The sequence below is a fragment of the Danio aesculapii genome, chromosome 7 (genome assembly GCF_903798145.1).
Source record: "Danio aesculapii chromosome 7, fDanAes4.1, whole genome shotgun sequence".
NCBI classification, from domain to species: Eukaryota; Metazoa; Chordata; class Actinopteri; order Cypriniformes; family Danionidae; genus Danio; species Danio aesculapii.
The window spans coordinates 17,561,759-17,589,370 of record NC_079441.1 but is presented as its reverse complement, the minus strand read 5'-3'; the positions used below and the strand labels follow the sequence as shown (position 1 = coordinate 17,589,370).

The following is a 27,612-nucleotide window of genomic DNA, read 5'->3' as shown; positions in this document are numbered from 1 at the left end:
CCTACGGGTCTCCAGAGTGTTCCAAATACTGTGTTGCTGACAATACTTCAACAGAATTTACTTCAGTTGTTCTGGAGCCTTAAACATTAATATAAAACCGTGTGCTTCAAAAATCGCTATTGACATAGTAGTCGCTATGGAAGGACTCCAACAGCTGTGCGCTCATTTCATGTGACACACCAAACCACATGAATTCACTTCCTATTTCTCAATGCAGAAAAAGGGTCATGGTAGCAGTATCAATAGCAATCCAAGTGTTTAAGAATTGCAGAATTACAAGCCTCCTCTAAAAACTGAAATATGTGTCAAGTGTCATGATACAAGATTTATTGATGTTTTTTTTTTTTTTTTTTTTTTTTTTCCAGCTACAAAACTTATTTGGTTTTCACATGTGCAGTAGTGTTCTTTTAGTTATATTTATATACCACTATACTAATTGTTAATTTTTAAAATCAGCTTTACCTTTTTACCTTTTTATGTGTTTATATGTAATTTTGTTAAACATATTTCCATTATTTGCCAAGACAGTATTTATAATTTTTATTTCAGTTTTATAATTTTATTGATTTCAGCTTTATTTCAACACATACAATCATTTTATTTATTTATTTATTTATTTATTTATTTATTTGTTTATTTATTTATTTAAAAAATAACAGGCTCTTAGTTGCTTTTTTTTTGTTTGTTTTTGTGTATTTGTCTCTCTCATTCGGAACCAGTGCTTTGCTTGCTGTTTTCGCAATATTTAGCTTGCTTTGGTATGCAATTCACCACACATTTCAGGTAAAAGAAAAATCCAATATACAGTTGAACTCAGAATTATAAGCCCCCTGAATTTTACCCCCCCTCCCCTGTTTATTTTTTTCCCCAATTTCTCCCAAACTCATTTATAATAACTGATTTATTTTATCTTTGTCATGATGACAGTAAATAATATTTGACTAGATATTTTTTAAGACACTTCTATACAGCTTAAAGTGACATTTAAAGGCTTAACTCGGTTAATTAGGTTAACTAGGCAGGTTAGGGTAATTAGGCAAGTTATTGTATAACGATGGTTTGTTCTGTAGACTATCGAAAACAAAATATAGCTTAAAGGGGCTAATAATTTTGACCTTAAATGTTTTTAGCCAAAATAAAACACAAGACTTTCTCCAGAAAAAAACATATCATCAGACATACTGTGAAAATTTCCTTGCTCTGTTAAACATCATTTGAGAAATATTTAAAAAGGAATAAAAAATTCAAAAGGGGGCTAATAATTCTTCAATAAGACTTCAACTGTATATATAATCCAAAAAACACTACATACAGTACACACCATAAATATTACAATTAATAATTATTAATATTATTATTATTTTCTTTTTTTTTTTTACAAATTTACAAATTACATTTTTATGCATATGTTGCTACCAGCTTAATTACACTTAACTTTAATTTTAGCTTATTTTTAGAATTAAACTTCTAAAACTACTCATCTACTTCACAAGAAGTATAATTCCCTTTCTAAATAACCAATTAAAGAGTCTGCTCAGACGAGCGGACAAAGTCATTGTTATATTTATTTTGTTAAATTAACTGTAAGTTAATTCTGAATATTCATAATTAAATAATAACTTGTTATTAATAATCATTAATATTCATGAAATTGGGCTAATTTTGTTACAATTTCTATTTAGATGTTTTTCATTTCAGTTTTAGTTTGAACTCTATTTTATAGGTGTAGAGTCCACATTGCGCAGAGTACCAAAATGTGAGTTTATGTGCTTTCTGGCCTGTAATGCATTGCACAAGAACTGTAGTCTGAATATTGTACCTTATGAACGTACAGTTTATACAGTACAGTACATAGAACATTCAAGCTACAGTTGTTAATTGCTCATAAATCCCAACACACAGTTCTAAAACCACCTAGGAAAATCCCAAGTAAACCCATGACTCTAACCTGTCAGTTATTAGAATGCAATCCGATCTGCGCTATTGAGAATAGCTAGTGTTTACATGCATATGGCTCTTAAAATACATGTCAGGCCTTAGATACAGATAATGTCAAAACCAGTTTGATTGGTCATACTAGGAAACTGAGCTGAATCTGTGTACCTGACAGGAGTGTGTGCATGATTCCACCTGGAGGAAGCAGGCAGGTGTACGAGGGCACAAGAACGGGCAGAGAAGAGCTTCTGCACTGAGCTAACAGATCATGAAGGAAGGAGAATCGTCTTGGGTCACCTGGAACAACACGTACACTGAGATATGAGCTCAAGTTTGACACCTGTTTGCAGGTATGAGTCATTTTATGCTTGTGTGTGTACCTGAAGTTACGGGTTTGTCTTGGCAAATGATCTGCTCCAAACGACCCAGGAGCTGAGATGCCAGCTGGCATGGGTCATTCAAGAGCACAGAATGAGAAAGCCTCAAAACCTGATCCAAAACAGTAACATCCAAAAGATCTCTGTAAAACACACACATGCACGCACGCACGCACACACGCACACACACACACACACACACACTTGTGTATATATACTGTCTTACAGCTTGTTTACATTTAAGAAAATAACTATAAGATAAATATGAATCTTTTTAAATTGATTCTAGATTATAGTTAAATGCTTCACCGTAACTGTAGCACTAACAATATCAGTGGAATCACTTTGAAGGTGTAGTTCACCAACATTTTTACATTTACTCACAATTTACTCAACCTCAAGTGTTTCCAAACCTTTATGAGTTTCTTTTTTAGTTCTTTTTCAGTCTTATAATTTATAATTATAATTATAATTAATAATTTTTATATCTCTTTGAAACTGCCCCTTTTAGGCTTTGATCCAAATTGTTCCATTTTGGTCACTGTCACTTTAAATTCAAATGAGATTGTTCTCCCAGCCCTCTTTTCAAAAAAGGGTGGAGCTACAAACGCCAATGCATCAGCATAGTGGCAGATTCAAAACAGGACTAACATTATCTCTGTGCGAAATTAAAAATGTCAAAAAAGTGGCTCAGAAAAAGGCAACATAGGCTCATTCTGAAAACGTAGCCCTATATACGTTTTGGAAATTGCGAATTATATAGCCAGATGTATGTATGTTCATTTCGTCTTTAAAATGAACACTAAGGGGCGGTATGATGCTGTTCCTTTTCGCGCTTACCAGCTGACCTACCTCCGTATGGACGGCTTTCCCACTGTTACCAGTTTGTCCAGTAGCTCACCATGTACGTCAGTGGTGAAAAACAGTTCCAAAAAGCAGGTAGGACAAAAACAAAAGCCAAAAAATTCAACAAATGAGTAAATAACAGGGTGAGAATGTGTTAAAATGTGGTAAAAATCAGGTGAGGGTTTTTCTTTTTCTGGATTGCTTTTTAAATTTGCTGGGTTTAGGGAAGTGGGTGGGCGGGTCAGGTGGTGCTTTTTAGAACACTATTGGTTGGGTTTAGGGAAGAAGGAGGATGGGTCAGTCAATCGTCAGTCAGTCAGTCAGTCAGTCAGTTGACAGCGACCTCTGGTGGATTTTCACCAGAACAGCAAGCGCAAATGGCACTCGAGAAAAAACTTTGAGATCTCAAAAAGCATACACAGCGGCCTCTCACGGATTTGCGAAAACAAAAACTGCAAAAAAATGTAGCTCCTGGGACATATTTGACAGTCTCCAGAAATGTCTATATGGTACGTTTTCAGAATGAGCCTGGGTTGGAAAAAGGTAGTCCATGGTATGGTGTACGGCGCGAAAATCTAATGGCGTTGGCTGCTTCTCACTCAGGGCTGGCTATGTTAATGAGGGAGAGATTGTCACTAATGGGTGAGGCTTTCCTTCTCTAATGACATGTATAAAAGGGAAAATGTGAATCAAAGTGTTTCTGCAGACTGTTTTTATCAAGTGTGATTTTTAAAAAGTAGAATTAATAAATTTATGCCATTAGAGGCTGGTTAAATTCACACATTGCTGCCACACAACTGGATTTAAACCTTTTTTATAAGTGATTTAATAGGTCCTAATACTTTTTGTATGATCTATCCCTTTAACATAACAATAACCAAACACTGATGAAATAATCATACTTTTCCACAATGACAGCTGCTTTAAGGTCTTCCTGGACGTGATAGATGGACAAGCCCCACAGTTTATGCAGAAGGAACTCGTAGTTAAACAGACACTCAGTGAGCAAAGGAATGATCTGCCCTGAGTGGATATAATGATACGGCAAACAGTGGAGTTTGCGCAAATTAAACACATAGCACCTTCTTCCCCTCTCCTTCCTGATCCAAGCCAATGGTTGAAAAACCTGGCTATTCGGAGCACTCCCATTGAAATGATCAGCAAAGTCTGCATGGACAGCTTTTACAGAGTCTTCTGTTGGTGCATATCGCTGTAAAACAACACATTGAAACTCCATATGAGTCCAGCGTAACAGCCATGTGTTGTCACTTTCCACTTCTGTCACGTAATCCTTCAGAGCGTACAAAAGTCCTGCCACAAATGCATAAGGCACAGGGGAATATTCGGAAACTGGAAGCGTCTGATGATGCAAATTCGCCATCTCGTGCTTCACATGACCATCGCATCCTAAAAGCACCAAAAGTTCCTCCTCGGCAATGCCAGAACGGGATAGTGAAATAAGCAAAGCCAAACGTCGTACCAAACACGACCCATACTCTCGCTCCAAACTGACTAGGACATTCATGAAAAGTTGATTTGGATCCTTAGGGATGCTGAGACTGTTTTCGGGAGTGAAGGATCTCCACTGTTTGCTCTCTGCATAGGCTAAATTGAGGTAGAGAGGAGACGGGCAGGATAGGCAGGACTGGGATAAAAGCATCCACTGGTTTTCTGTAAGCTGGCGTGAGTCTGAAGATAGTCGTGATGCCAGTGCTGATGTGATCTCCTCATGGTGAAGAGCAGGTAGAGACAGCACAGAGACCTTAACCTGAGACTGAAAGAAAAAGACTGATTCAAATTGAATATACGGTTGAAGTCAGAATTATTAGCCCTCCTGAATTATTAGCCCCCCTGTATGTTTATTTCCCTAATTTCTGTTTAACGGAGAGAAGATTTTTTCAAGTTCCGTTTCTAAATGGCCACAAAGTGCTTTACAGAGAAGATACAAACAAGCAGTACAGACATAATATACAAAACAGCAATAGGCACATAATGTAAAAGAGAGAATAAAAGATGTAACGAATAAAGACCCTTTAAATAATTCCGCTTAGTTAAAAGGTGCTACCACAGTTAACCACATTTAACAGGATTAAATACAAGACCGTTGGCCCCGAGAAAAGAACTTATGCTTCATACGACCTCCAAAATAGATGAGTCTTTAATTTAGACTTGAAAATTTGCAGTGACGAAGCCATTTTTTAATTCTAGCGGCAGTGCGTTCCAAATGCATGGGCCAGCTATAATGAATTCACATTCGCAGCTGTATTTGAGGTGGGCCTTTGGGACTTTCAAGATATTTCTAAACATAATAGTTTTGATAACTCATTTCTAATAACGAATTTCTTTTATCTTTGCCATGATTTGTACATGATATTTTACTAGATATTTTTCAAGACACTTCTATACAGCTTAAAGTGACATTTAAAGGCTTAACTAGGTTAATTAGGCAGGTTAGGGTAATCAGGCAAGTTATTGTATAACAGTGGTTTGTTTTGTAGACTATCGAAAAAAATATATATTGCTTAAGTGGGGTAATAATATTGACCTTAAATTGGTTATAAAAAATTAAAACTGCTTTTATTCTAGCCAAACAAATAAAAACAAATAAGACTTTCTCCAGAAGAAAAAATATAATAGGAAATACTGTGAAAAATTCCTTGCTTTATTAAACATAATTTGGAAAACATTTAAAAAAGAAAAAAATTAACAGGAGCTAGTCATTTTGATTTAGATTTTTTTTGTAAATGGCTGTATCTAAAATTGCCCACTGTATCCAAAATAGTGCACTATTTGAGGAAACAGCCATTTCTACTGGTGCCGAATCCATAGTGCACTCAATCAATCCCACAATACACTAGAAGATATTTTGTAAAATGTTAGAAATCGGTAACCATTGACTAGCAGAGTTGAAAATAAATCTCATATGGATATCTCATATGACATATAGATGTCAATAGTTACAGGTTTCCAAACATTCTTCAAAATATATTTTTTTTGAGAAGAAAGAAATTCAGACATGTTTGGAACATGTGAGTGAGTAATTTAACATTTTGGGTGAACTATCTCTTTTAATATTTTTCACGGTAAAAAATAATCACAGTCAAAATTCCTGCATTAGAAATTAATTTAAGGGAAACTTTAAGGGAATTTAAAGGAACATTAAATTAGGGAAACAAATTTTTAATCTAGTAAAAATATTTGCCCAGCCATAATCTTATGAGTTTTTTTTTTTTTTCGAAATATCAATTCGTTCTTTATAAAATTTAGAATATATTGATTTATGGCTTCAATATTTGTATTCAATTAATGCATATATATATATAATTTAGTACCAAAAAATATCCTAAAACTGAACTAATATAGAACATTTATTTTATTAACATATAAAAAAATCCCCAACTAAACACCACTAGAAAATTAGTACATGGTATAATATTATCTAATTAATAAAAATTATACTTTGCATTTTATATTCATCAAAGAATCATGACAAATTAGATCATTAAGCTTTCATATTAAAATATTAAGCTTTAAATGACAGCAATACATTTAATATCTGTAATAACTATTTACTTACTTTCTCCCAGGGCCATTTATATCCATATTTATATCCGCACCTTATTGGTGTTTCGTAATATCTAGTTTTTATGAGGTGAGTTGTTAACCCAACGCTCAACCTCCAATCTGCAGGACCAGGACACACACACATGCACAACAAACAATTTAGCTTACCCAATTCACCTACAGCACCTGTCTTTGGACTGTGGGGGAAACCAGAGCACTCGGAGGAAACCCACACAAACACAGGGAGAACATGCAAACTCCATACAAAATTGCCAACTGACCCAGTTGGGGCTCGACTCTGCGACCTTCTTGCTGCGAGGTGAGAGCGCTACCCACTGCGCCATTAATGGGACTATCGACTCACAACTAAATGGGAGTGTAAAGCATCCTCCTTCATTTGCTTACTTGTACAACATGAGCACATTTAGACTGTGTGTTGGCAGAAACAACAATGAAGACGTGTGGCAGAAGAATATCACTGAGCCAGGAAAGATCAGCTTCATGTTCCTCACTCAGATTATCCAGACCATCCAGCAGCAGGGTCAAGGGCCGCTCCTCTGTCACCAAACCCAACAACGAGCACAGATCACTGGACAACTCTGACAGAGACTGAGGGGGAAAAAAACCATAGACTGCATTTCATAGTGCAACACTATATGTCAGACAGATAAACAATCTCTCAATATCGCATATCCAGAAGGGTGTAGAAGACCTTTATGAATATTTGATGCGTCTTTAAAGTGTTTATGTACCTCAGATATCTCTGTTTGGAGGCTGTAGATGTTGGCTAACTGAAGACATAGAGTCTGGAGGAGCAAACGCACATTTCTGCTGTCAGATGTCAGACCCACAAAACAGGCCAGCACTTTGACATCCCTAAGAAAAAGTTAACCATGATTGTTATTGTTAGTTATAATGTTAATAGTTTGATTTTTGAAATAAGAATTGAAATTGTGCAAATCCTCTAAACACTAAAATGTTTTAGGCTTACATTACCATTCTAAAGTTTGCGGTTCAAGTTGTTTTTGGTTAATCTTTTTATAATACTTTTAATTTGGCAAGTATGCTTTAAATGATTTTAAAAATTTCATTTATGCTGCCTTTTTCGAATGAATGAAGCACGCTTGAGCTTTCTATTCATCAAAGTATTCTGCAAATGTATTAGTAGTTTCTAATGCAATCTCACGGCAATTCGTAACTTTTTGATTAGGTGGCTAATTCGTATGAATTTGTACGATCTAATTCGTACAATTTAGTACGATTTGCTCATCACCCAATGACGGTTGTGTTTAGGGGTGGGGTTGGGTGCCATGCCCCTTTTTTAAAATCATACATTTTCATACGACTCAACTTGTACGAATTTGCCACTAAACTGACAAAAACGTAAAAAACACGTAACACTTAAGCACTTTCCTAAACCCAACCGATAGTGTTTTCAAAAGCACCGATTGACCAGCACCCACCCACTTCTCTAAACCCAACCGATAGTGATTTCAAAGGCACCGATTGACCAGCACCCACCCACATCTCTAAACCCAACCGATAGTGTTTTCAAAAGCACCGATTGACCAGCACCCACCCACTTCTCTAAACCCAACCGATAGTGATTTCAAAGGCACCGATTGACCAGCACCCACCCACATCTCTAAACCCAACCGATAGTGTTTTCAAAAGCACCGATTGACCAGCACCCATTCACTTCTCTAAACCCAACTGATAGTGTTTTCAAAAGCACCGATTGACCAGCACCCACCCACTTCTCTAAACCCAACCGATAGTGATTTCAAAGGCACCGATTGACCAGCACCCACCCACATCTCTAAACCCAACTGATAGTGTTTTCAAAAGCACCGATTGACCAGCACCCACCCACTTCTCTAAACCCAACCGATAGTGATTTCAAAGGCACCGATTGACCAGCACCCACCCACTTTCCTAAACCCAACAGATAGTGTTTTCAAAAGCACCGATTGACCAGCACCCACCCACTTCTCTAAACCCAACCGATAGTGATTTCAAAGGCACCGATTGACCAGCACCCACCCACTTTCCTAAACCCAACTGATAGTGTTTTCAAAAGCACAGATTGACCAGCACCCACCCACTTTCCTAAACCCAACGGATAGTGTTTTCAAAAGCACAGATTGACCAGTGTAAAATGTATAGAGGGCTACATATTTACAACGAGCCTGTGTTGAACAAATTTCATCTACATTAATCTTTTGAATGCTAGTGAATTTTTTAATATTACTCATTGTTTGCCTACCCAGGTATCCAAGTAGGTATTAGCTGTGCCAATTTGGCAAGTGTCATGCTTTTTCCAGAGCCCGGTTCTCCAACTATCAGCACAGCATTCTGGGAGAATGATGATGCTTCAAGTGCACTTTTCACTTCCATCAGAAAGTTCTGCCTGTACACAAAGCCCTGTGCGCTAATGTGGAAGAAAAGAATGAATATTTACACTGCCCAGCCAAAAAAAAAGCACTGTTTGGTTTTAAGCGAGCAAATACTTGAGAAAGTCTATAGTTGGAGTGATTAATATGTTCCTGGCTTGTTATTTATTTGGCAGCAAATTCCTTTAACTCTAACTGACCCATTGTGTAGCTTTTTATTTCATCAGAAAATGTATTCCATTGACATTTTCCAGGTTAACAATGTTTATTGGGCTCAAACTGGGAAAGAAGGCTTCATTTTCACACACCTGAATTGACCACCATTTGACCTGAACCCAGTCGAACGTCTTGAAATGTGCTTGAGTGATTTTTACACAGAGTGGTTCTCCTCAGGGTCATCTCAGGGCCGGACACACAAAGCTGACAGTCAGCCGTATGTGTCTCAGTTTCCCATTGGAGAGCGTTTGCCTGATTCAGCATGTAAAATCAGCATCGGCTGTACTGTCAGTGAAAGAGAGCTCTCTTATTGGCTGTTCGGCTACGAATGCTTCAAGTGCACTTTTCACTTCCATCAAAAAGGCACTGTTTGTATTTAAATGAGAAAATACTTGAGAAAGTATTCTCAGTCTATGGCTGTTCTATGATTCTATGATTGGCTGTTTGGCTATGAATCAGCAGGTGAGAACAACAGCTGAAGTGATGAAACTAAGCAAACATCTCTAGTCATGAGGGAACACAAAGAAGCAGCAGTAATTTAGTTGCAATTCTTAAGTATTTGTAAACAATATGGATAATCAGGTTATCAGATATATTTGCACTCTATGTCAAGTGAATGCTGTTTTGTATGCGTGCAGCACTAGTTCTGGTTTCCCTTTGCTGAATGACAGTACAGACTACTGCCACCTAGTGTTGTCACGATACTGCAATTTTGGTACCAATCAGTACTGTAGTTTTAAAAACGTCCATTTCCCTCTAACATGTAAGCACTATTGAGCTAGTTCCTAAAAAGCCGTGAAGATCAGCTAGTCTGTCTATGAGCTGACATCCGAGTTATCCACTGATGAATCGACTAAACTTCGCAGTTTTAAAACTCTCCTATGTCCGTGTATCAGTGTTTGCACTCGGTGAACAGTGGTGAAGTAAGGTGAACTGATGACCTTCATGGCCAATCACAGTCATTTTTGTTAAGCAAGTGAACACAGTGGCAAATCAGTGGTGTTTAAGAATGCGCTCAATAGTACTTAAATGTTAGCGGGAAAAAGATGATTTTAGACTTCTGTATTGATTAGTTCTGAAATTGCAGTATCATGACAACACTACAGCCATATGGAAAGATACATCCTCTCATGCAGGCACAGAATGTACAATCTTCAGCTTCAGAATGTACAGTTTCATTCGGCTGTCATCTGTTTGGTGTGTTCATGAGCAGCTTTTTGGTCAAGATGCAACCGATGTGAGGAAACAAATCAGTTTTCATCTATGCTACAGTGTGTTTTACTGGGCTTTAAGGATTTTTTTAGCTTTGATCATAGTGTAAATTTGTCATGGCATTGCTTTGATAAACTTTTGCCACTTTCTTTTGTACTGATAATGGGAGCAAACCTGCTATCTGATTCTGAGGCATCCAGTTTTGACTATCTAAAAACATTTAATGGGATTCAGGTCAGTTTGTGTGTGAAAATGAAACATTTTTTCACAATCTGAACCCAGTGAATTTTGGCATTGTCATCCTGAAATGTGACCACTGGATACATCCCCAAACAACATGTTTAAGAAGCTACACTACAAAAAAAAGGTTTTCTTACTCAGATATTTGGAAAGGAAGCAAATACTTGGAAAGGAACACGAAACAAAACTCTAAACATTCTTATATCAAGAAATATTTTCTAGACAAGCAGAACATTTTGTCTTGTTTACAGAAATAATGAGTCAAAATTAAGTTATTTTTTTCCATTAAACATGCAAAATAATCTGCCAATGAAGTAAGCAAAATAATATTGTTTTCACTTTGAAATAAGATTATTTTACGTACCACATTGGCAGATTATTTTGCTTATTATAAGGAAAAACTCACTTAATTTTGACATAATTTTTGAAAAGAAGGCAATATTTTTTGCTTGTCTACAAAATGCTTCTTCACTTATAAATATTTAGATATTTAGACTAGAAACAAGAAACAAATAGTATTAAAAAGCTTTTTTTTTTTGCAGTATAAAAGCTACACTCTCCGTCAGTTAGGATCAATAGTTAGAAAAACAATTGCTTGTCAAAAACACAACAAGCCAGAAACATATTAATCCCTGCAGATCCAGTTTGCTTACTGAAATCAAACAGTGACTCAGTTTTTGGCCCGAGCATGCATGTTGCAATTCAAAACTAGTCAAACACAAAAACAAAAGCCATTTCACAATTTGTAACTCACAATGTTTTCCCAAATCTGACATGACGCTGAATCTCCTCTTGAGTTTTGAGTCTGGAAACCTCTTTCCTCTGCATGTCGAAAGATCCTTTAGGCTGACGGACCTGCATGTGTCTGAAGCAACACTTTTGAGTACGGCCTGCCTGACAAACAGTATAAAGTGAGATGACAGGAATAGAGGGATGATTGTGAGCTCTTACCTGTTGAGGGAAGCAGTTATAGTGCGCTGGAAGTGAGAGCAAAGCCGGTCCACATAAAACTGATGAGATCTGTTGTGTTTGGCACTCAGACCTTTCCTTCCCCAGCTGACATTTGTCTCGCGGATGTTAGTGTGTCTCAACTACAAAATAATTGGCAAGATGATTGCTGTACATATTAGAGACAAGCCAGAATGATTATGGAGTGAGATGGATGAATGGATAGAAAGATGCTAGATATATAAATGGACGTATGGACAGATAGATAGATGTATGGATGGATGGATGGATGGATGGATGGATGGATGGATGGATGGATGGATAGATAGATAGATAGATAGATAGATAGATAGATAGATAGATAGATAGATAGATAGATAGATAGATAGATAGATAGATAGATAGATAGATAGATAGATAGATAGATAGATAGATAGATAGATAGATAGATAGATAGATAGATAGATACCTTGAGGTGGACGTTGCGTATGAAGCGCTGCTGAGCTTGATGAAAGGTTTGGTTGATTTCAGGTCTTCCTTTGTGCAGGTCTATAAACTGTGACGCATGTTCGTTCTTCAGGTTGTACAGAAGGTCAGTGATGATCCTCTTGTAACAGTGGCTGTACTCCTCCGGTGGCTGCTTCCCTCCAAGACCCTTTTCCACTTCCCGGTCCAGCACTGAAACATATGAAACAACTCCATTCATATCTGTTTTCTTTCTTTTTTTTAGAGATTTGTTTTTGCTTTTATGATGAGTGGACAGTGTAATGACAGAAAGTGAAGTGCGAGACAGAAAGTGGGATGGGATCAGGAAAGGTCCTTGAGTCAGGACTAGGCATGGGACGATAACTGGTTTCAAGGTTTACTGTGGTTTGGAAAATTAAAGTTTTCAAAACCGCTAAAATTTTCTGTTATGCCTGTTATTTATTTGTTTTTACAACTATTTTATTTCGTTATTTAGGGCAACAGTATCTCCAGCAAAAATGGACCTGTCACATCAAAAGCTACTGGTCAGCCCACGATTCAGGAAACATTTGTAAAAACAATCGCTTATGCACCAACATCCAAACATGCTCTGGACCTGAACATTGCAGCGGTTAACTTTATATCCAAAGAGTAGAAATATACAAACATAGGGATCCAACATCAGGTCGTGAATTTAAGATCAGCACCTAAGCTTTTCACTCATCATAGCACACGTGCTGCTGATGATGTGACAATAAATGTGATTTGATTCTACTATAAATAGGAATGACTGAGAGAAAATTTTAATTGAGATAAGCTGAGCATAAAAATGCGATACCTTCTTGTAATCCACAGTGTCCAATGGCTTTACATTATAAAAATGAAGGACACAGCAATCCCAGTTCATTAAAAATTGTTGCTATAGAGCTTATTTTTAATTTTACAAGGGCAGTAGATGGGATAAAAAGATTTAAACAGAGAGAGACCTTCTGGATCTATACATTAAAAGCGACTAAACTTCCAGGCTTAAATTGCAAATTAGATTTTTCTCCTTTTTTTGTCATTTTTTTCTTTTTTAATATGTTCCACAGATTTTCATTACGTATTGTTGAATATGTATTTAAGTATATTTATGTATGTGTATATATGTATTTACAGTTGAAGTCAGAATTATTAGCCCCCCTGAATAATTACCCCCGTTTATTTTTTCCTCCAATTTCTGTTTAATGGAGAGAAGATTTTTTCAACACAGTTATAAACATAATAGTTTTAATAACTCATTTCTAATAACTGATTTATTTTATCTTCGCTGTGATGACAGTAAATAATATATGACTAGATATTTATCAAGACACTTCTATACAGCTTAAAGTGACATTTAAAGGCTTAACTAGGTTAATTAGGTTAACTAGACAGATTAGGGTAATTAGGCAAGATATTGTATAATAATAGGAAAAAAGTAGTTTTAACCCAGACATTTAAAAAGAGCTTATTTTAGAGCAGTACCAGGATATTGTGAATGATATTTCTATCCAAGCTTATCACAATCTTAGCCTAGTCGGGACTCAAACTTATCTGGTACTTCATGTGGATACACTGGCGACTAGGCTACCTGCACTGTTGCGTTTGCTTCTGTTTTCCAGGGTGTCTCACTATGTCAGCAAATCACATGCCTGTTCTTAGCAGACGGCAAGTGGCCTCTTCTCCGATGGCCTCGGGTCCAGATCGCCACAGCACGCTCCACAGCTTCACACAGGACGAGCGCCATGCCTTCCTTCCCAACTTCCTGCGGTGTCCATCCTTACTGAGGAAATCTGGGTGATTTGTGCTAAGGTAAAATATTATTTAATTGAACTTATTTTCACAACAAGGGAGAGTGTACATTAATTAACATTGCCCAAGAACGTAAATGTGCCCAAATTAGCCTGAAGACTATTTTTGTGGTCCCTTTTTTCCCAGATCCTAAAGGTTTATACCAATAAAAATTCAAATTCAAACTATAAACAATACTCAAATGAATAACAAAAAACAAGTGAGCAAAGTTAGTCAAAAATCAAACGCAAAAGATTCAAATGCTAACTTTCTTAAAGAGATAGTTCACCCAAAAATGAAACTTCTGCCATCACTTACTCAACCTTCATTTGTTCCAAACAATTTATTCATTCATTCATTTTCCTTCGGCTTAGTCCCTTATTTAACAGGGATCGCCACAGCGTAATGAACCGCCAACTAATGCAGCATATGTTTTATGCAGCGTATGCCCTTCTAGCTGCAACTCAGTACTGGGAAACACCCATACACTCTCTCATTCACACACACAAACTATGGCCAATTTGGTTTATTCAATTCTCCTACAGCACATGTCCTTGGACTGTGGAGGAAACCGGAGCACCCGGAGGAAACCCATGCAAACAAAGGAAGAACAAGCAAACCACACAGAAACGCTAACTGGCCCAGCTGAGACTTGAACCAGCGACCTTCTTGCTGTGAAGCGACAATGCTAACCACTGAACCAATATTTGAGAGGATATTAAGAAAAATACTGAAAACTGGTTACCATTTGACTTCTATACATTGCAAAAAAAAAATGCTTTTCTTACTTAGAGTTTTTGGGCCCTATCATACACCCGACGCAATAAGGCGCAACGTAATTGTTGTTTGCTAGTTTCACCTCGGCGCAAGAGTCATTTTGATGTTTTGCTCCACAGTGTTTAAATAGCAAATGCATTTGCGCTTGTATGTGCGCCCATGGTCTAAAAAAAGGAGGTGTGTTATGGTGCATTGCTGGCGCCTTGCTATTTTGAGGAACTATATAGACTGTTCAATAGACCAGAGCGCGTCAGTTGTGCGCCTCGCTTAAACATTGCTTAATACACACAGGATGTACAGCAATACACAAATATCTTTACAAATGAAAAAAAATTAAAGGATTAAACTATTACAAAAAATATTATTTTCTACATAAAGATAAAAAACATACTTTCATGCCTTCACCTCGGAGGGCTTTTTCAGTTTATTCATGACAATTTTCTTTTGTATAATATTATTATAAGCAGTATTATTTATTATACGCATATTTATATTTGTTTTATTAAAAACAAGCTTAGATTTGCCCACCTGTCATGCTTTAGACCATATGGGGCACAGCATGTGTGTTTGGATATAACAGTTTTTTTGACCACACTTCGTTATTATTATTAATTTATTTGTTTGCTGGAAATTAGAACTGAATTTAGAAATAGTTTTGAAACAAATCTTTGTCCTTAACAAACAAAATTAATTATGTAGACTAATGGATGTCTGCGCGTAGAACACGTTTCTCTATCCACGAGAGTGAAAGTGAAAGTGAAAGTAAAGAATGAGGAGGCTCATCTCTTATTCTCACACTACAGATGGTCTGTGTAACTGTTTTCTCGCTAGTGAAGGGTTCAGTTTTTCCCCTTACAAAGTCACCATGTAAACAGCAAAAGCGCTATGGCGTGACGCAACTGACTCTTAAAGAGAATGAGAAATGAGACTTCTCAAAACGCACCTATAACTCATTAAGAGAATAAGCTCAACCCTTTTAGACCATGTGTAAAAATAGCAAAAGTGGATTCAGACACACCCTTAATGCTTTTGCGCCCTGCGCTCTGGACTTTGCGCCTTGATCATTAAAATAGACCCCTTAGTCTTGTTTCTTGTCCAAATATCAAAAAATTTTAAAGTTCAAGAAGCATTTTCTAGACAAGTAAAAAATATAGTGTTGTTTTTAGAAATAATGTCAAAATTAAGTTTGTTTTTTTCTTTAAAATGAGTAAAATAATCTGCCAATGGGTTATGCAAAATAATCTAATATTTGCTGTGAAATATTTTTTGTTTTCACAATTTTTGCTTAATTTAAGAATTCTTAGAGTTTTTGTCTTGTTTCCAGTCCAAATATCTAAGTAAGTAAAGCATTTTTGCAGTGTAGTATTTGTTTTTCCTATGAAAGTCAACAGTTACCAGTTTTACCAGACCAATCTTCAAAATATCCACTTCTGTTCAACAGAACAAAAAACTTAAACTGGTTTGGAACAAGTGAAGGTTGAGGAATTGATGACACAGTTTCCATTTTTGGGTGAACTATCTCTTTTATTGATAAAATAAATAGACAATTTCAAAATGTTTCACAGAATATCATACAGATTTGGAACAACATGGGGATTATTAAAGGATGAAAGAGTTAAAGCTTTAAGTGAACTATGTCTATAAGAAGCCATAGGAAATGTTAACAGTTACAAACACTAGTTAGGAATCCATGTTCATATAAGCGCTCTAACAATGCTAGTTGTATTGTGTCTGCCATGGAAATCGTTGCTTCTATTCACTGCCATGGGAACCAAACAAGGAGAAGCTGGATTTATTTAAAAAAGAAAAGAAAAGAAAAAAAGCTCAGTAACAACGATCGCAATTAATCCATTGTTTTAACTAGTTCAGCAAGTAGTTCCTGATTTAAAGGGATTAAAACATAAAGATGAAACTGAAGGAAAGAAGACAGACAGTATTATCAGGTGGAACATGCAATTCTACACAGTTAAAAATGTTTAACTCAATATATCACAATACAGCAATACACAGTGGCTCAGTGGTTAGCACTGTTGCCTCACAGCAAGAAGGTTGCTTGTTCGAGTCAGTTGGCCTTTCTGTGTGGAGTTTGCATGTTCTCCAAGTGTTCTCTTGTGTTTCCTCCAGGTGCTCCGGTTTCCCCCACAGTCCAAAGACACGCACTATAGGGGAATTGAATAAACTAAATTGACCACAAAGCATGTGTGTGAATGAATGTTTCCCAGTATAATGGGTTGCAGCTGGAAGGGTAACGCTTTGTAAAACATATGCTGGATAAGTTGGCGGTTCATTCCGCTGTGGCAACCCCTGAACAATAAAGGGACTAAGCCGTAGGAAAATGAATGGATAAATAAATGAATGAATAATGATTGTTGTTATCGGTTTATCAAGTCCCTTATACACTAAAAATGTATTTTGCTACTTGTTCAAACAACTTATTTAAAATAAGACGTGCCACTCATATAGTTTTGAATGGGGAAAATTGTAACGGTCTATATAGTGAATTAAATCCCACCTTCTAGTGCAGGAGCCAATCATCGATCGATATAGACTGACGATTCTCCAGGGTAGGGGCTCAGACTAGACGTGAGTTTCTGCCGATTTTGTGTGATTCAAACGTTTAGAATTGAAACTAAACAGACAGTTGTTGTTTAATTTTATTGATGATTCCTTTCAATTACCATAGTAGCTAGGAAGTTTTTGGCGCCAAGGAGTTCAGGAATGAAGTGTTCCAGAAACGAATTCATATAACCTCCTTCTAATTTTTCTAATCTCCTGCTTCTGTTCTCCAAATCTTGTACTTTATCTTTTAGATTGGAGATATCTTTCTCTATGCAGCTGACTGCTGATTGAGTGTCACTTAAGTCGTCTTCTGTGGCACTTACTCTAGTTTCCATCTCGGTCATCTGTTCAGATAATGTTGACATAGAGCAGTGTTTCTCAACCACGTTCATGGGGGACCACCAGCTGTGCACATTTTCCATGTCTCCTTAACCAAACACACCCGATTCAGATTATCAGCTCATTAGCGGAGACTGAAAGACCTGTAATTGGTGTGACAGAGAAAGGAGACATCCCAGACATGCAGTGTTGGTGGTCTACCAGGAACGTGGTTGAGAAACACTGACATAGAGGATTCGATATGGGTCAGTTTAGTATGGATATCACTGGCCATCCGGTCAATTTGTTCGCTGATTTCTTTTTTGTTGCCTTTAATTTCCTTCCACAAAGTCTGCAACGATATTTCATCTTCTACTTGCTCCGCCATGTTGTCTAGTGTGTCGAGATCGCTCGTTTCAGCTATGCTAGAAACTGGTCGTGATTTGCGTCCTTTTCGACGCAGTATGTGTTCTGCCATCAACAATATTGACTTTTCGATGTCTTGATGAAGTCGATATTCTATCAGTAAGGGAAATTAGTAGAGGATGTTCAGTGAATATTATAGCTAGTGAGTGGAGCTCGCTACAGCACGTCTATCCCAATCGCCTGACGCCTTATTGGTGATTCCTAATTTGAAATTTAATCTTAAGCTTGGCAAGCAATTTTGAAGAATTTGATGTTTCCCCATTTAAACAGAACGCCCGAGCATACTGTCTGAGAAGCGTTTCAAAGATGGCCACAAGGTGAAAGGACTTGCCTTAAAGGCACTTTGTTTAAAATGAGCTGAGCTAACACAATTCTTTAGTTTTTTGGGGGGACAACTTAATTGTTTTATGTTCAGTCAACAATTTGTAAAAACAGTTAACTTAATTGATTTGTGTTGGGACAACATGAAGGAATCATGAGGAACCCAGCATTTTTTACCGTGTAGGGATAGCTCATCCAAAAATGAAAAAACTCACCTGACAGGAAGTAAGCGATACACAGCAGGAACTGTGTTTGTGTCTAGCTTATACCAAGTCTGTAAGAGAGTCAGCTCTTGATCATAATCCATCCAGCTGAGGGCCAGCGGAGTCTGTTCTCTATCTGACACTGAACTGCTGGACACCGAGTTCTCACTTAGGATGGCTGAACTCTCCGAAAGCTCCTTCTCCTCTGATAAATGGGTTTCCCTCTCCAGCACAAAACTCCTGTTGTCGCCAGCAGGAATAAAACAGGACTGTGACTCCACCGCCATGTCTGACTGTCTCCTATAGAGTTTCTTCTTGTTTTTCTCCATTAGTTTTATAACCGCTTCAAAATCTGCTTGGGGAATAGTATTTGGCAGCGAGAGTATTTCATGCTTCTGTCCGGTGAACACCTTGTAAGAAAAGAAAGAACTTAAATATTGAAATCAAACACTCGATTCACTACTCCAATAAACCACATGGAATTAATCCTACAAAAAAGTTTGGTCCCTCAGTGTCCTGACATCGTCTGAGTGTCTCTATGTGCATCTCTGCCAGATCATGACGGTCTGAATCAGGATCTCCAACCCCAGCCCGCAAGTCAATCATCTTGAAATCATATCCTCTCTGCTTACAGTGGAGATACAGCCGCGGATACACACTCTCCATCAGCGCACTGCGCTCGGGAATTGTATCTGCACACACAACAATTTTAGAGCCAAATTTTATTTTTGTATAAATTATTTTTTGAGTTTGAATATACATATTATAATCTTTTATATATGATAAGTTTATATATATATATATATATACATAATTTAACAATTTATTTCTTTTATTATTAATATTTTGATAATATATACTAACTTATTTGAAAAAATGTAGATTATTATTTAATAATTAATAATTATTAGCAAAATTATTACACCCATGAAATTTGAACTTTTTCAAAAATTTCCTAATTAACAGAGCTTTTTTTTCCTCCACAGTATTTTGTAATATATTTTTCTAAGTTTGGCTGGAATAAAACCAGGTATAAAATAAAATAAAATAAAATAAAATAAAATAAATAAAATAAAATAAAATAAAATAAAATAAAATAAAATAAAATAAAATAAAATAAAATAAAATAAAATAAAATAAAATAAAATAAAATAAAATTTCAAGGCTACAGAACAAACTACTGTTGTCTAGTGTCTTGGATAATTAGCATAACTTGCCTTATTAACCTAGTTAAGCCTTTAAATTGCACTTTAAGCTGATTACTCTAGCAAAATAACTAGGAAATTATTTGTACAATATTTTAATAAGATTTTTCATCATATAATATTACAAAACAATTTAGCTATTAGAAATTAGTAAAATTAGTTTTGTGTTGAAAATGTGTTGAAAAAAAACTCTGTTTTACAGCACTTATATATTTTAAAATAGAACTAAAATTGCACAGAGCAGCTAATAATTTTGCCTTCAACTTTATGCTATATAAATTCATAAAAACTATTTATGAACGTCAGATATTTCCGAAATAAAGTAGTCATCAATTTTTTTATACTGTCAATCTGAATCTACGTAATATAAATATGCTTTAAAAACTTTTTACTCTGGTTTAACTTTGAAGGGACAGAGCAGTCACCCCCAAAACAGAAATGAAGAAAATTCTAGGTTGTTCACTAATTTTGATCTCCATCATATGTAGAATCAGATCAAGTGACACTAAAAACTGCTTCAAATTAGGACTGCGCGATATTAGAAAAGTCTGACATTGCAATATTTTGTGTTGCTGTGATATATATTGTGATACGAATACAATTTCAGCAGATGGCTTGAACAGCTCTCTTTGTGAAAATAAAATATTTAGATTGGTTGGGTTGATTTTTGTAAGAGTGGGATTTATGTACAAAAAATGTATTGATAAGAATAATTACAATGGAGCAAAGAAAAAAGTAAAATAAACAGTTCTTTATGGTTTTCTGGAGAGTCAAGCAGTATTCAGATACAGAAATGTAATATTGTAATGTAAAATAACGCTACAGTCTTCATTGTTTTAATAAATCAGTAAAATTTCTCTTCATTAAAGTTACAAATGTTTTATGGTATTGTGCTCGAATGCTTTACACGTGTTTGAAATGCCTTTAAAACACATGCAAATTATAAAGTTTCACTCTGTTACGGTTATACTGTCACAATCCCCAGCGATCTAATCCTGGCAGATCGCTAAAGAACTACAAATCTGCCGTTACATGGACTACAGATCCAGTCATGCACCACACACACTTGTTCCGCTGCGGTCACACTAGACCAGGGATCACCAAACTTGTTCCTGGACGTCCGGTGTCCTGCAAATTTTAGCTCCAACCCTAATTAAACACACCTGAATCAGCTAATCAAGGTCTTACTTGGTATTCTTGAAACACCCAGGCAGGTGTGTTGAGGCAAGTTTGAGCTAAACCCTGCAGGGCACCGGACCTCCAAGGAACGAGATTGGTGACCCCTGCATCAGACTTTTCTCCACATAGACCTCCATTCATATGCACACGAATGCGTCAGACCGTAAACGCAAGCTCGTGCGACAAGTTTCACAGTTCACTGCACTGCAAAGTTCAAGCTTGGTGAACTTTGACCTGCGAAATCACATCCCTTTACTGCGTGAGACCAATCGAGGATCCTCTCTGGACAGAAATTTAAAACATGGAGCAATTGCATGCTTTTATAAATGTATAATCATCTTGTTTAATCCCGCGCCTTTTCTCAGCGCCGTACTACAGAATTTTGCATGCTCAAGTGTTACCGCAGCTTTAGGGTGCTGATTGCTAACACACACAGATGAAGCTATTCAGAACTGATGACATGGACTTTAAAAGCAGCACAGATATACACACTAGTCTTGTTTAACTGTGTGTGACATTATGACAAATTTTCCTTTCCTTGCCGTGTTAGACCATTGCTTTGTTGTTTTGTTTATTTACGTTGTCTGCTGCCTGCCTTTTGACCATCTGCCTGTTTATTGGCCATGACTCTGGATTGTCCACATATATTTGTTTGTTCCTGTGTTGACCATTGCTTGCCTGACCATTCTCATAATAAATCCTGCATTTGGATCCGCACTCCGTTGTCCAGCGTCCCGATTCACATTACATATATGTTGCAATGACTCCACAAATCCCATGCATTCTCAATTGTTGATCGACTATAATCCCAATTTAACATTGCAGATCCTGCAATGTGTCTATTGCGGACACACACATTGTGATATTGATGTTGAAACGATATATTGTGCAGCCCTTTTTCAAATGGAAAAAAAGTAATAAATAATCAAAGTGCACATTACCTTTGTATCCACCACAAAGATAGATCAGAAATCTCCTCTGTTTATAATTCACGTTGTCATCATTTTGAGCGTCTAGGAAAGAATGATTTTGCTGTTTTGTCTCTCTTTCATGTGATCTCTGTTTGTTTTTAGTATCAGCATCTCTGAACGGGCCCTCAGACAGAGAGCCCTGGCCCTCAGGAGCCTCATCTGTACATGAAGATGCATTCTGAGGGAGCACTGGTCCTGCTTTATTTTCTTCTTCCTCCTCATCCTCCTCTTTCTTCTCTAGAGGCACAATGCTCTGCAGGAGATGAGGACTGTTTGATGAAACCTGCTCCTTTACAACCACAAAAAGAGAAATGAACATCTACAGTACACAAGATCACATCATGGCTGCATAAAACTCCTCTTTAAAGATATTCCAATCTACTAACCTTGAATAAAACTGTTTTTGTATTCTGAAACACTACAGCTTTGTCCTCAAGTGAAGAATTCGGAGTGAACGAGTGGCGCTGATGCAAACGGTACTGGAGAGAGAACAGGTCACATATTAATGATCAAAATTAACATACATATATATATATATATATACATACATACATATATACATATATATATATATATATATATATATATATATATATATATATATATATATATATATATATATATATATATATATATTCATAGCTTCACTCTTTTCACATTTTTTATGTTACAGCTTTATTTCAAAATGGATAAAATTCATTTATTTCTTCCAAATTCTACACAAATTACCTCATTAAAAATAAAAAACCTGAAAATTCACATGTACATAAGGATTCACAGCCTTTGCCGTGAAGCTCTAAATGGAGCTCAGGCACATTCTGTTTCCACCGATCATTCTTTAGATGTTTCAGCAGCTTAATTAGAGTTTACCTGTGGTAAATTCAGTTGATTGAACATGATTTGAAAAGGCATACACCTGTCTATATAAGGTCCCTAGGTTGACGGTGCATGTTAAAGCACAAACCAAGCATGAAGACAAAGGAATTGTCCGCAGACCTCCAAGACAGAATTGTCTTGAGGCACAAAGCTGGGGAAGGTTACAGAAACATTTTTGCTGCTCTGACAGATCCAATGAGCACAGTGGCTCATAATACCATCCATACAGTGAAGCATGGTGCATGCTGTGGGTATGTTTTTCAGCAGCAGGAACTGGAAGACTAGTCAGGATAGAGGGAAGGATGAATGCACCAATGTACAGTGACATCCTAAATGAAAACCTGCTTCAGAGTGCTCTTGACCTCAGACTGGGGCGACGGTTCATCTTCCAGCAGGACAATGACCCAAAGCACACCACCAAAATATCAATGGCTTTACCACAACTTGGTGAATGTTCTTGAGTGGCCCAGCCAGAGCCCAGACCTAATTCACTTCCAATCCAACCTGATAGAGCTTGAGAGATACTGCAAAGAGGAATGAGTAAAAATTCTCAAAGACAGGTGTGCCAAGCTTGAGGCATTATAATCAAAAAGACTTGAGGCTGTAATTGCTGCCAAAGGTGCATCAACAAAGTACTGAGCAAAGGCTGATGTACGTGTGATTTTTTTCAGGTTTTGTATTTTTAATAAATTTAGACTATCGAAAAAATAAAGCCTAAAGGGGCTAAGTTTTTTTTTATTAAAAACTGTTTTTAATCTAACCGATATAAAACAAATAAGACTTTCTTCTGAAGAAAACAAATATATATTATCAGACATACTGTCAAAATTTCCTTACTCTTGTTAAACATAATTTGGGAAATATATAAAAAGAAAAAATTCAACGGGGGGCTAATAATTTTCAACTGTATATCTTAAGCATTTCAAATAGAGAATGGTATTTAATAATAACTTTTTTCTTTCATCATAATTCATTATTACATTTCATCATTTCATAAATATTTCATATGTTTAACTTAGTCTTATTAAAACTTTTAATTAGTTTTTGTTCTCTCAATAGTTACAAACCAATATACATGGATTAAGCCTGATAATCCTAAGCATCTGAAATGGAGAGCTGTCATTAATTATCTATCTAACCTCAGGATTAGACTGAACTCCAACTCAAACTTTCCACACTTACTTTAAGGTGAGCTGTGATTTGCAGTTCTGTTTCCACACTCACTTTGGACAAAGGAACGACCTGATGGCCAAAAGTTGATTTCTATCCCATAAATAAAGAGAACGACACAACATATTACAACAGCTTGCAAATATGTTTATAATGAAAACTGCTCTGAAATGAAAACTAAAATGTCACTGATGAGAAGATGACAGATGTTTACTGTATGATGACCGAAATGGCTTTAAACACCCAGCAGGCACAGAATGCCAACATGACATTAGATTAGCGTTGTACCCCAATGTCGTAAGGGACATTGCCTTTTGTTTGGAAAAGAAAATCAGCTTGACGTCAGAACTCAACATTAGGCTGATGTCAATGTCCAACGTTCAACATAAAACCAACCAAATATCAAAGTTTAATGATGTTACAGCTTGACGTAGTGTGTACGTAACCACTATGACATCTATCAGATGTTGGATTTTGGTTGCCATGACGAATAAATGTGAGTATTTGACGTCAATATGACGTTTAAGATCTTGGTTCGACATTGGATTTTGCTCACTTTCTAACACAACCTTAAATCAACCAAATATCAACGTCATTCGACGTTCTAATTAGACATCAAAATAACGTTGTCCTTAGACGCTGACTAGACATTGAATTTTGGTCACCTGACATCACAACCTAAATCTAACCTAATATTAACGTCTTATGACATTGTGTGCCTGCTGGACAATAACTAAATGCACTAAAGAATGTTACGCTTACACACATCCACAAACTACATGTAAATGCATTTTTACAGCATAGTACTCACTACTCACGAGTACTTTTGAAAGGGCTACTTTTTACTCATACTTTGAGTAATATTTACAACAGAACATTTACTCTCATCGCACTACATTTTTAGGCAAGTAATGGTGCGTTTACTTCTGTATGATTATTCAGTACTCTTTCCATTACTGTCTATTAGGCATTAACTATGCTTTTGTTGTTGCCATTACTTTGACTATAGTCAAATGAATTGTACGTTAACAAATAAAAGGCCTATAAATAGTTACTGAAATTTCTGCTGAGATGACCAAACCACTGATATAACAATCTAAATAGTCTTAAAAGACAAACAACTCTTTTAAATAAGATAATTATTCACAGTATTTTGAAGGGCCCTTGATAATATCAATATTGTGCACCTTCATTATCGCAAAATTATTGAATATCATCAAATTATTGAATATCATATCAATCAGTAATCTGACTCTGCACCTTCTTCCGGACGGCTTTATACAGGAGGCCATGCTCCTTCAGAGCCTGAGAGGAGAAGAAGAGCTCCTGCAGCCTCTGTGCTGTGCTTTGGATGTTGCTTTGTTGATCCTGAAGAAGCACAAGTCATGCATCTTAAATGAGACGAGCAGTAAAGTGTGCTGCACAAACACCTCCCGTAACACAAGAAGCCGACTTAGCAAAACTAAATTAACAGATTGAGTTACAGCTCATGCAGAGCCTTCCACTGCAAAACAAAGAAACTGTCACAAACGCAGTGAGATTTCATAATAATAATATTCATTAAAAGAAAGAGCAATCATTAAACAACCAAAATGCCTACCGGTGCCAGCTTTGCAGCAATCCCGTTGGAAATGGGAGGAAGGTTGACAACTTCATTGTCCTGTTCAGTTGAAACACATACAGTGATACTGTATATATACGAATGGACTTTCTCTGTTTTATTTTAATAAAACACCTTTAAGGGGTCTTAAAGAGATAGTTCCCTCAAAAATGTTAATTCTGTCATAATTTACTTGCTGAGTTTTTTGTTCTGTTGAAGACAAAGGACGATTTTCTCTGAGAAGGTTGGAAACGGGTAACCATTGACTTGTTTTTCCTATACTATGGATGTCAGTGGTTAACGATTTCCAACATTCTTCAAAATATTTTCTTTGGTGTTCAACAGAATAATAATGATAATAATAAAAACTCAAACTGCTTTGGAATGAATTAAGAATGAATAACTAATGACAGAATTGACATATTTAGTTGAATATAATGTTAAAAGGGATAGTTCACCCCAAGTTTTGAGGTAAAAATATTAAAGAATATCTTATTAAGTTGGTGATTAATCTGTAATTAATTAATGATCTTTAAATTTGTTTCACTTCCTAAAACTCCCTTATATTTTGTCAGGAGTCATTGGTATTAATCTAGATTGGTCTGTATATGATATTTTGATTCTTAATTGCATTTTATGAAAGATATAAAATTATTTAAAGTTTCTTTAACTGATTAAAACGTTAATTAATAGTAAATTATCGTTTTTGGCTGTGTGTGTGTGTTTTTAAAGATGTTGATCTATTTAAGTTCAAACATTTCGTTACAAAAAAAAAAACCTGTAATAGTATTGATAAATTTATTAGACACTCTAAAAATTGCAGAAATGTTTTAACTCAACATTATGTCAAATTTCGTGTAAAGAAATGTGCACTGTAAAACCCAAAACGTTAAGGAACTCAAACCATTTGAGGAAAGCGATTGCAACACACCATTTAAGTTCAAAACCTAATCCTAATGAGTATTGTGAACCTAATCCATTTGAGTACACGAAGCAATTTGAGCACAGTAAAACCCAATATATGAAGAGAACTCAACCCAACTGAGTACTGTAAAACCCAATAAGTTAGGGCAACTCAAACTGTTTTAGGAAACCGATTGCAACAAACCATTTAAGTTCAAATACTAATCCTAATGAGTACTGTGAGCCTAATCCATTTGAGTACACGAAGCAATTTGAGCACAGTAAAACCCAATAAATAAAGAGAACTCAAACCAACTGAGCATTGTAAAACCCAATAAGTTAGGGCAACTCAAACCGTTTGAGGAAACCGATTGCAACAAACCATTTGAGTTAAAAAAACTACTTTATATGAGTACTGTGAACTTAATCCATTTAAATTGAAGTAATGAGGTATTTAATGAACTCATTACTTTTAACACTGAGTTCAAAACTCTTTTCAAATAAGTAACTTTAAGTACATTTTCAGTTAACTACACTCCTTTCATTTGATAAAGTTAACTGTTGGGTTTTACAGTGTAACCCAATGTTCATATTAGACCCAACGTGTTACAGCAACACAGCATTTTAGAGTGATGCGATTATATTGAACTAAAAACACAAACTTACCGATTTCTGCTTATTTCTTTTCGGCACAACTCCGTTTCTGTAATATTTCCACATGGCACAAAAGAGTCCAGACAGGAGTTTTCTGCTCTGAACTTTAATTTGAAAAGAACAGCAAATACATTAGATCCATGTCGCGGGCTTTAATATTAGATTAAATCTAATATTAACCTAGACTAGACTTAACCTGACTTGTTTATCTTCTTATATGTCTAACTTCTATATTATCTATTCCGATCCAGGAGCGTCTGAGCAGCAGCAGGTTGTCTCTGAGTGGAAGATTAAGCAGTGCATCAGTCAGTGAGACGCAGTCGCCGCTAGATGGCGACCTGTTTATGTTTTGGTTTTTATCTGCCATGGGAACGTCATGAGCTCACAGTGAATTTTAAAGTGCTGCCAATCTTTCTCCCTTTTATTATTTTATAGTTTACAT

The 27,612-nt window shown here is 36.2% G+C and overlaps 1 protein-coding gene and 1 long non-coding RNA gene across 2 annotated transcripts; both read right to left on the bottom strand.

The window, feature by feature from the left end:
- Window positions 1-4,020: 4,020 nt before the first annotated feature.
- On the bottom strand, window positions 4,021-25,206 carry LOC130232676 (NACHT and WD repeat domain-containing protein 2). Its single transcript, XM_056462652.1, has 13 exons — window positions 25,201-25,206; window positions 22,354-22,446; window positions 21,938-22,256; window positions 19,105-19,304; window positions 18,625-19,022; window positions 13,870-14,024; window positions 12,201-12,409; window positions 11,735-11,874; window positions 11,538-11,648; window positions 8,989-9,153; window positions 7,475-7,598; window positions 7,128-7,331; window positions 4,021-4,932 (listed from the first exon to the last, which is right to left on the bottom strand). Exons 1-13 carry the CDS (start codon window positions 25,204-25,206, stop codon window positions 4,021-4,023), a joined length of 3,036 nt encoding a protein of 1,011 aa, XP_056318627.1.
- Window positions 25,207-25,341: 135 nt separating this feature from the next.
- On the bottom strand, window positions 25,342-27,296 carry LOC130232568 (uncharacterized). Its single transcript, XR_008838127.1, has 3 exons — window positions 27,183-27,296; window positions 25,614-25,673; window positions 25,342-25,381 (listed from the first exon to the last, which is right to left on the bottom strand). It is a non-coding gene; the product is annotated as an uncharacterized LOC130232568 (long non-coding RNA).
- Between the last annotated feature and the right edge of the window lie 316 nt (window positions 27,297-27,612).